General features: G+C 34.8%; 1 protein-coding gene across 1 annotated transcript; it reads right to left on the bottom strand.

Moving 5' to 3' along the window:
• Window positions 1-5,773: 5,773 nt before the first annotated feature.
• Window positions 5,774-11,475, bottom strand: LOC117342109 (A-kinase anchor protein 14-like). Its single transcript, XM_033904109.1, has 5 exons — window positions 11,331-11,475; window positions 8,960-9,229; window positions 8,420-8,599; window positions 7,863-7,915; window positions 5,774-6,199 (listed from the first exon to the last, which is right to left on the bottom strand). The coding sequence occupies exons 2-5, from the start codon at window positions 9,221-9,223 to the stop codon at window positions 6,115-6,117; spliced, it is 582 nt and encodes a 193-aa protein (XP_033760000.1). The 5' UTR covers window positions 9,224-9,229; window positions 11,331-11,475; the 3' UTR covers window positions 5,774-6,114.
• Window positions 11,476-11,494: the final 19 nt, after the last annotated feature.

Below are 11,494 nucleotides of genomic sequence, written 5' to 3'. Positions count from 1 at the left end.
GGGATATGGTCTCGATCACGAGATCTGGGAGAGAAGGGCACAATAATGGAAGAAAGAAAAACTCCATTGGTGTAAACATCAACTTTTGATGTCATTGGCAATTTGTCTCCTTGGATCCGCGCATGGATTTCATTCTAAACGTTTAAAATTTTACGATCCTTTGACAGCCAGCTCTGAAGTAGAAATATTACTTTAAAAGATGAAACATTCTCTTTTCTTCTCGCAAAAAAATGTTGTTTGTACTTTGTAATTAATGTTCAAATTACCTGACAGTGGTTGAAGTGACAACAGCGGATGGAAGGTTGTTCCATATGCCGCCAGTCCTGTGTGCAAACGAATTTCTATCATCTAATCTTCAGAGTTTTTTTTATTAATAATCTTGAAGTCATGCCCACGTTTTGATGAGCCTTTCTTCTAAAAATGCCTGACATTTCAATCCACAATCATCTTTACCGGACAATATTTTGTAACCTCTATTATGTCGCCATCTGTATGTAATGTCCTATACCTTGATAAGTCCAGGTACAATGTGTACTTTGTTGTTCAACGTTGAACATTTTCTATCATTTCGAACTATACTAAGTATAAGTGTTTATCATCAGACTTGATTTGTGTATTCAATGTGTGGTCTAACCAAACATGTGTAGGTTACTTAAACCTCACCAAATTAATACACTCCATTGTTCACCATAGAACGTCGCTATTGGATTTTTTATTGACTTTTTCTCATATATGATTATTAAATGATAATCCATCGTTGATAGTGACACCAATATCTTAAGTCTTCTTAAGTTCACTAAGTCTAGTACTTTTTCCCTGTGGGTGTAGTTTTAAAAATTGATAAATATTTGAATGTCCTGCATACATCATTTTGCATTTTTGGTTGATCAGAGTTACCAGTCCTGTGATCTGTAGATATATGTCTTGCTGTGAAATTTTACTGTCTTCCTCATCATAGATAGGCCTATATATTTTTTCGTATTTTGTATCGCCTGCGAAGAGAGTGTCTGTTAATTTGTGTTGCTATAATTATTTAAAAGTCAGTTGAACTGTTTGTACTTTTAGTAGGTTTTAACTGAAGCCTGATATACAGTTCAACAGTTTGTCTTTAAAGGAACCCTGATGTTCTCAAGTAGGCACATAATTAGCATGCACTCTAATTATATGAAAACTGACTTTCCAAGTACTAGAAATTGGAAATGACAGGTGTTTGTTTTCAACGTAACAGTCTGTTAAGCGTTCACGGAGATATTTTATTGTTATAATTGTAAAGTTATATTTTCTCTTTCATGCTGACAAAAGAAGTCCTTTTAGGAAAGGAATTAGTATAAGCTTTTAGCTTGTTTTCCAATCCTATATATGTATATATGTTTTGTATTATGATGTGTGTACTGAATGATAATACAAATATTGTTTAAACTTAAAGAAGTCTTTCCATTGCAACAACAGTAAAACCAACAATAACAGTCCACGTTATAGAAGCAGTAACAGTCCACGTTATAGAAGTAATAACAGTCCACGATATACAAGAAGCAATAACAGTCCACGTTATAGAAGCAATAACAGTCCACGTTATAGAAGAAGTAATAACAGTCCACGTTATAGAAGCAATAACAGTCCACGATATACAAGAAGCAATAACAGTCCACGTTATAGAAGCAATAACAGTCCACGATATACAAGAAGCAATAACAGTCCACGTTATAGAAGCAATAACAGTCCACGTTATAGAAGCAATAACAGTCCACGTTATAGAAGCAATAACAGTCCACGTTATAGAAGAAGCAATAACAGTCCACGTTATAGAAGCAATAACAGTCCACGTTATAGAAGAAGCAATAACAGTCCACGTTATAGAAGAAGCAATAACAGTCCACGTTATAGAAGCAATAACAGTCCACGTTATAGAAGTAATAACAGTCCACGTTATAGAAGAAGCAATAACAGTCCACGTTATAGAAGAAGCAATAACAATTCACGTTATAGAAGCAATAACAGTCCACGTTATAGAAGAAGCAATAACAGTCCACGTTATAGAAGCAATAACAGTCCACGTTATAGAAGTAATAACAGTCCACGTTATAGAAGAAGCAATAACAGTCCACGTTATAGAAGAAGCAATAACAGTCCACGTTATAGAAGCAATAACAATTCACGTTATAGAAGCAATAACAGTCCACGCTATAGAAGCAATAACAGTCCACGTTATAGAAGCAATAACAGTCCACGTTATAGAAGAAGCAATAACAGTCCACGTTATAGAAGCAATAACAGTCCACGTTATAGAAGCAATAACAGTCCACGTTATAGAAGAAGCAATAACAGTCCACGTTATAGAAGCAATAACAGTCCACGTTATAGAAGAAGCAATAACAGTCCACGTTATAGAAGCAATAACAGTCCACGTTATAGAAGCAATAACAGTCCACGTTATAGAAGCAATAATAGTCCACGTTATAGAAGCAATAACAGTCCACGTTATAGAAGCAGTAACAGTCCACGTTATAGAAGCAATAACAGTCCACGTTATAGAAGCAATAACAGTCCACGTTATAGAAGAAGCAGTAACAGTCCACGTTATAGAAGCAGTAACAGTCCACGTTATAGAAGAAGCAATAACAGTCCACGTTATAGAAGCAATAACAATTCACGTTATAGAAGCAATAACAGTCCACGTTATAGAAGCAATAACAGTCCACGTTATAGAAGCAATAACAATTCACGTTATAGAAGCAATAACAGTCCACGCTATAGAAGCAATAACAGTCCACGTTATAGAAGCAATAACAGTCCACGTTATAGAAGAAGCAATAACAGTCCACGTTATAGAAGCAATAACAGTCCACGTTATAGAAGCAATAACAGTCCACGTTATAGAAGCAATAACAGTCCACGTTATAGAAGCAATAACAATTCACGTTATAGAAGTAATAACAGTCCACGTTATAGAAGTAATAACAGTCCACGTTATAGAAGTAATGACAGTCCACGTTATAGAAGTAATAACAGTCCACGTTATAGAAGTAATAACAGTCCACGTTATAGAAGTAATAACAGTCCGCGTTATAGAAGAAGCAATAACAGTCCACGTTATACAAGAAGCAATAACAGTCCACGTTATACAAGAAGCAATAACAGTCCACGTTATAGAAGAAGCAATAACAGTCTGCGTTATAGAAGCAATAACAGTCCACGTTATAGAAGAAGCAATAACAGTCCACGTTATAGAAGCAATAACAGTCCACGTTATAGAAGAAGCAATAACAGTCCACGTTATAGAAGCAATAACAGTCCACGTTATAGAAGAAGCAATAACAGTCCACGTTATAGAAGTAATGACAGTCCACGTTATAGAAGCAATAACAGTTCACGTTATAGAAGTAATAACAGTCCACGTTATAGAAGTAATAACAGTCCGCGTTATAGAAGAAGCAATAACAGTCCACGTTATACAAGAAGCAATAACAGTCCACGTTATACAAGAAGCAATAACAGTCTGCGTTTTAGAAGAAGCAATAACAATCTGCGTTTATAGAAGAAGCAACTAGAACTGTCGTCCAGAGGGCCAACTCATACACCCCGCTCCTGCAACCCCCATCGTTACTATGTGATGTGTTCATTTATACAATAAACGAGATATACAGTTAAATCTCACTTAGTCGTATTCAGTTTTCTTGGTTACCCGAATTCTTTTTTTATCTATATTATGAATAAATTGTTGTACATGACATGAAATGATTTCACATGAGAAAATCTTTTCAATTGGTCAATTTATAACAAAGAAAAAATTAACAAGAAATATCTTTAAAAAAGATAAACGGCATAGTTTTAATGCTGGTGGTTATAATGTAAAACTACTGGTGAAATAAATTAACGAACTACGATGTAATTAATAAATGCGCAGTTTCAGCATGGATAACAAAATTATATCAGTTTGAATCATTTTGGTGATAATAAGACTGCAAATGTGTCATTTGAATAGATGCATCCACTTATTCAGCTTGCATTCAATTTAAAAGGGACATCACGGTAAAAACGTTGCAATTTTCACTGAATGTACGCGTTTTGTTCCTTTCCAGTTATGTTTCTGTGCTGTTCCAATGTTCACAGTCAATCCCTATGTCCAGCTTGACCACTCGATTTAGTTGGGAATCCCCCTCTAAATTTAGCGCGGAAATTATTTTTATATCATTACGTGACTGTTTTGAAATCGTGGCAACACAAACACACGATAGTTTACAAGGCGATATCTATATTCCATCTGGGTTAGTTGGATAACGATATTATACACAGTGGTTTAAATGTTAAATAACACGTTCTGTAAATATTACGGCACACATATTTATGTGTAAATAAGTGTAAACACTGTTCATATAGTATAGTGACAGTAGCGATGTACTGGTACAGACTGTATTTGTGTAAATATTACCGAGATTATCATGACCTACTATCAAACAATCAAGCAGAATACGAGCGGCGTCCGTATTACTGTTGTTTTCATGTTTGAACTGTTACAATCTATTGTACTGCTTCCCAAATTTAATTCTAGGATTGTGTTTGACCCATTTTCCTATTATTCTCTTCATTGCGGAAGCTGTTATCGTTTTCAATCCCCAGTCGATTCACATTGGAAGCCATTTTTGTTTCCATGTGTTTTAGTTTGTTGTGCGCATGCGTTAATCGTAAATGTCACAAAATTTGCATATTCAGAGTGATAACATTTTAATAATTGATAATTCATGTTTTTATGTACATACATCATCAAATTCGAATGGTCATTGTTCAGGTTATTGTTTTTAAAGATATACCCAATAATATGATAAAAATACAAAATAAATATTGGTTTACCGTGAGGTCCCTTTAACTTTGTTTCGTTTCTAACTGTATATCTGCATTTTGCATTGACCGCTACATTGACCAATCACATACTTCATCTTGACCAGAACGCCACCTGTCGTGTCATATCCGGGGCCAAAAGAAAATTAGACGGCTATGCCGAAAAAGGTTATGAGAAAGGTAAAGTGTGAATGGGATTTATTCAAAAAATTACGACGTGATATAGATTATGCACATCTACAATGTATAAGGATTATTGTCATGAAGTTTCGTTGAAATCAGATAAGTAGTTTAGGAGAAGTAGCCGGTACATCGTTGCGTCAAACTCGCCCAAAAAACTAAGTTTTGTGCCCTTGTTACCATGGTAACCAAAAAATTACGACGTGATATAGATTACGCACACCTACAATGTATAAGGATTATTGTCATGAAAAAACTAAGTTCTGTGCCCTGGTTACCATGGTAACCATAAGAGGAGTACACCAAAAAACTAAGTTTTGTGCCCTGGTTACCATGGTAACCAAAAAATTACAATGTTATATAGATTACGCACATCTACAATGTATAAGGGTTATTGTCATGAAGTTTCGTTGAAATCGGATAAGTAGTTTAGGAGGAGTAGCAGGTACATCGTTACATCCACAAACTCCCCCAAAAAACTAAGTTTTGTGCCCTGGTTACCATGGTAACCAAACAATTACGACGAGATATAGATTACGCACATCTACAATGTATAAGGATTATTGTCATTAAGTTTCATTGAAATCGGATCAGTAGTTTAGGAGGAGTAGCCGGTACATCGTTGTGTCTACAGACGGACGGACGGACAACCTGATTCCAGTATACCGCCCCTAACTTCGTTGCGGGGGGTATAATAAGAGTCCACGTTATAGAAGAAGCAATAACAGTCCACGTTATAGAAGAAATAGAGACAAAGGTTACTTAGATGATTCTTTATTAAGATAATATTAACAACTATTTACCATGTGACCATTTTTAATATATGACATCATGGCCTATTATCACAGTGGCTTAAATGATATCACCATTCCTCCAGTTACCAAATATATAGGTAGGAAACCTTGTAATGAAATATCACACTCAACATAGGTCAAGAAAGACAACTCAACAAAAATCTGAAGTCTGTAATTTCAAAGATCTGGGGATCCTATTTCACTTTTCAAGATCGTATTATTTCATTCCAATTCCTCCAACACTGTCTAAAATTTGCACATGATTGTTTGTAATGTTTTGGTTTTAGATGAATTACCAGCTCTCCTAAAACTCCACCATTTGCATCATCATCACTTTACTTTCAATAATGTCTTTAAGCCACTTCTCACGGAATCTACTCTCCCCAGGCCTGTAAAATATAAAAACAGATATTAAACAACATATTAATTACATTTCTAACATTCCTTACAGCCACAGTAACTCAAGCAATTCAACCCTTTTAACTCTGAATTAGTTGTAATAGCAAAACCATTTTCTGGCAAATTTGCGAGTTATAATACGACTAAATTTATTACATTACCAATAGTAGCACGAAATGAGATTATTTTTTTATATTTCTAAATTAACAGATTTTATGCAAAATACATTGTACCAACAGGAGCTCACATGGAATGTACCAGGTGTGTATAATTACTAATAATGGAAAAAGACCAGGTGTATATCACTACCTCACCCTGGAAATGGACAGGTGTGTATAATTACTAACAATGGAAAAGGACCAGGGGTATATTACTACCTCACCCTGAAAATGGACAGGTGTGTATTATTACTAACCCTGGAAATGGACCAGGTGTATATTACTACCTCACCCTGGAAATAGACAGGTGTATATTACTACCTCACCCTGGAAATAGACAGGTGTATATTACTACCTCACCCTGGAAATGGACCAGGTGTATTATTACCACACCCTGGAAATGGACAGGTGTATATTATTACTAACCCAGGAAATGGACCAGGTGTATATTACTACTTCACCCAGGAAATGGACCAGGTGTATATTACTACCTCACCCAGGAAATGGACCAGGTGTATATTACTACTAACCCTGGAAATGGACCAGGTGTATATTACTACCTCACCCTGGAAATGGACCAGGTGTGTATTATTACTAACCCAGGAAATGAAACGGGTGTATATTATTACTAACCCAGGAAATGGAACAGGTGTATAAGTATTACTAACCCAGGAAATGGACCAGGTGTATATTACTACTAACCCTGGAAATGGACCAGGTGTATGTTACTACCTCACCCTGGAAATGGACCAGGTGTATATAATTACTAAACCCTAGAAATGGACCAGGTGTATATTACTACCTCACCCTGGAAATGGACAGGTGTATATTACTACATGTACCTCACCCTGGAAATGGACCAGGTGTATATTATTACCTCACCTTGGAAATGGACCAGGTGTATATTACTTTCTCACCCTGTAAATGGACCAGGTGTATATTACTTCCTCACCCTGGAAATGGACCAGGTGTATATTATTACCACACCCTGGAAATGGACCAGGTGTATATTATTACCAACCCTGGAAATGGACCAGGTGTGTATTATTACTAACCCTGGAAATGGACCAGATGTATATTATTACCTCAACCTGGAAATGGACCAGGAGTTTATTATTACCTCAACCTCGAAATGGACCAGGTGTATATTATTACTAACCCAGGAAATGGACCAGGTGTGTATTATTACTAACCATGGAAATGGACCAGGTGTATATTACTACCTCACCCTGGAAATGGACAGGTGTATATTACTACATGTACCTCACCCTGGAAATGGACCAGGTGTGTATTATTACTAACCCTGGAAATTTAAATGGACCAGGAGTATATTATTACCTCACCCTAGATATGGACCAGGTGTACCAGGTGTATATTATTAACTGTAATTAACACCTTGAAAATTTTGTGTATATATATGTTGACATGTCAAACTTCACTGTTATTAACTTTAACTGGAAGTATGGGAAAAACAGAATTAATTAAACGAACTTACTTGTGTACAAGTCTGTTTCCTTCAAAGACAAATAACACATCAACAGGAAAATGCTAGAATGAAAGAAAGAATAACAATTTATTACATGTGGTATGTTATATACAATGATACAGGAGACCAAAACTGTATATTGTAGATTAAAATGCTGAGTTAAATATAAATAAATTCATGCTTGCATCTATAACACAGTAAAATAACAAATTGAAAACCTAGAATTTTAGTTTTTATTTGAAATTGGCCAATCACAGAACAAATTGTTTGTATGAAAGATACATAAACTGTGAACTTGTACATTGATCATGTGTAGTAATGGCATACAATTGAAGCAGCTTGAAACCTTAATTCAGACCAGGTGAGATAAAATGATAAAACTGAGTTTAGTCGACAGAGATAATTCATTCCTTATGCATAATGTAACTTTTCACAATTGTGTAATTGATTGTTAGATCAACTATTGGGCCTCCTTAGCAAGATATTTGTTTTAAATATAGCTCTATAACAGTGGACAACCTGTTTTATGTACTGTATCATAGTCAGGGGGACTCAGATTTACTTACTTTTGGTTTAATTTTTGACACGACAAATGAGAAGTATACACATGCTGTGGCACGCGGAATTGGCTTCCTCCGTGTAGGAATGCTCCAGCGCACTCGGAATCGGTACCGTGTGTCAAATTCATGTGGGTCTTCTCCAAGGAAGTCTATACAGTACTGCCAGCTGTCCTCATATTGCCAGGTCTATGAAAAAACAAATCATATCATGTAATCAAATTATACATGTGTAATTTCTGAATTTAGATATGCATAGGAGGTGAGTGGATTTTTCAAGAGTAAAATTTTCAGTTTCAGAGGGTGAGCCAAACAGGGAAAAGATTATAATAGCAAAGTTTTCAAATACTTTCTTCAGTCGATCTGGAAACAAAAACATGTATCCTGTTATTACATACAATGTAATATATACTTGAAAGATATGTCTTTTTTATACATTGATAGAATATGACTTATTATGAGGAGAACATCAGTGTTCTGGATTTGATAACTACATTAACATTGAATCATATATTTATTATTAAAGATAAGATAAGTACCAGTAATTACCTTGATAAATTCATTGATTTTCTGTTCTGCCTTTTCTTCAGTAAATTCATCAATAGTTAACCATTTCACATTTTTCACTTCATAATTTTCATCTTTGACAAAAGTTGACTGCCTGGAATTGATTTCTGATGAAATACGAATTGATTCAAAAGTTTTTTCTCTGTCATTCAGAGAAAGACTGGTCTCTAGTCTTTTAATGGCATGATCAATAACCTCATCAACCAGATGTTTGGCCTGGTCAGCATAGATATCATCAGATGACATAATGTCCTGGAACAGAGAAGAAACAATTTAATAAACTGGCACAATAGTTTGTATTCGACACTAACAGTGAGTCTGATTGTAGGTGGGACAGAATTGATCAAAAAGTTAAAAGTTATAAAACCTTTGGTATGTTGACTGAATTGACTGATCAATCTGGCTTAGTGTTTGATTTCCAATCAACTTTCCTTTTATCTGTCACAATGTGTAGTACTGTAAGCACTGTGTTTACTCAGTCCAATTTTATTCAACCTTTATATAAATTACCTCCAAGAAATTACTTGTCCACAAAGTCCCCTTCACCACTCGATTGCTTAGAGGAACAAGGACGTATCTCCAACATGGAGTGGTTAGAAGTAAAGGGCCATATCTCAAATTTATCCATTTTTAGATTTTAATAAATTACAACTAGGAATGAGATTTTCTTATAGAATTTGTACATTATATCAATTGAAATGGTCTAATTCTGTATAAATACTGTGTGATTTAAAGGAATTAGACAATTTCCATTGATATAAAGAACATATTCTATAGGAAAAACTCAGTCGGAATTGTAATTTATCAAAATCTGAAAATTGATAAATTTGAGACACGACCCTTTACTTCTAAGCACGCCATGTTGGAGATACATCCTTGTTCCTCTAAACAATCACACTGTCTGCTGATGTTACTAAATCATGCAGGCAGATAAAGACTAAGGGGGATGTTTGATTCTTCAAAATGATTTGGACAAATTACTAAACTACATGTAGTTGGACATGTGACTACTTAAATTTCATCCCAACAAATGTAAAGTATTATCCATAACAGCTTCAGAAAAAAAAAGATACTTCATGTTAGGACCGGCAGATGGACGGCTCCAATTAGAAAATATTACCAGTGAAAAGGACATTTGTGTAACAATAGATAAGAATTTAAATGCATCTTATAGTTAACAAGGAAAACAGTATAGTTGGGACTAATTAGGAGATCATTTTTGGATAGATCTTGATGCAGGAATATTTAGATTAATATTAAAAGCACTGGTTATAGACCCCATTTAGAATATGCCGCTAGTGTTTAGAGCCCTTACAAAGCTAAATACAATGTACATCAATTTCATTGAGAACGTGCAAAGAAGAGCATTAAGCTAAGCTACTACCTGGCTTTATGGATCTGTCATATACGGAACATTTAGAGAGATTAAATCTACCAACACCAAAGCACCGCCGGAGTAGAAGAGACATGATCAACGTTTTCAAAATTGTCAACAACATATACAATGTACATGTATATGATTCCAGAGTAACTAGAGAATATTTCCAAATTGACAATAAAACAGGACCAGGGGCCACTCCAAGAAAACATCTATAAAAAAATGTCGCCTGGATATAAGAAAAAACTTTTTCAGTTAAAGTATCATTGATACAAGGAACAGTTTACCACAATCTGTTGTAGAGACAGAAAGCACACTACATTGTACATTAGGGGTAGCTTTATAAGAACATTCCAAAAATGCATTGTTTCAGTACCAATAATAATAATAATAATAATATTGTCAATTCTTAAATGCCAAAGTGCCATATTATATTAAATTGATATGCAATTTATGATGGAGGCTTTTAGCCTGCATCCATTACTTTGCTATCAAATACTATTAATCACATGTACCACCATTACAAGCTCAATCACTAGGCTATTGTGTTGAAGTATGGATTTGTTACTAAATATCACCAAATTGCTTTAACAGTAAATTTTGCAATAGCTACCTTACGATAAGGTAATTGATGTTTTACTAACTAAAAGATGTTTACCGAAACGTGCAAATAATTTTTTATTTAGCATTTGTATGATGTTTCATGACTAAATGAGCCTTGGACGATTTTTTAAAGTTAAGTTTAAAGTGATTTTAGTTATTTTATTTAAAAAAAAACTACACATCAATAATAACAGGCAGGTTTCCGCATTATATACTGCAGTACGGAAGTTGGTCGATTTCCCCAATCTGTTGTATGATTTTGAGTCCAGTGAAGAGGATTATTTATAATATCCTGTACTGGAAATAAACTTAGGTAAACTCAGGTGATGAGACACCATGTATGCTAACGTATATATATGATGTGTTACTTACAACCGTTTATTCAACTGCTTTCCTTGTTGTGTATTATCGCTCACATGTCAGTAGTTCGGTAAATCATGACACTCTCTGGTTCCATATTGTTTATGTCAACGTTACCAAGAGCCACGGGGTCTGGTATAAGCCAATCATATTTCACCTTACATCGCCTCATTGGA

Source organism: Pecten maximus, chromosome 14 (genome assembly GCF_902652985.1).
Source record: "Pecten maximus chromosome 14, xPecMax1.1, whole genome shotgun sequence".
In the NCBI taxonomy this organism is placed as follows: Eukaryota; Metazoa; Mollusca; class Bivalvia; order Pectinida; family Pectinidae; genus Pecten; species Pecten maximus.
Note: the sequence above shows the minus strand (reverse complement) of the source record. Positions and strands in the feature narration are given on the sequence as shown.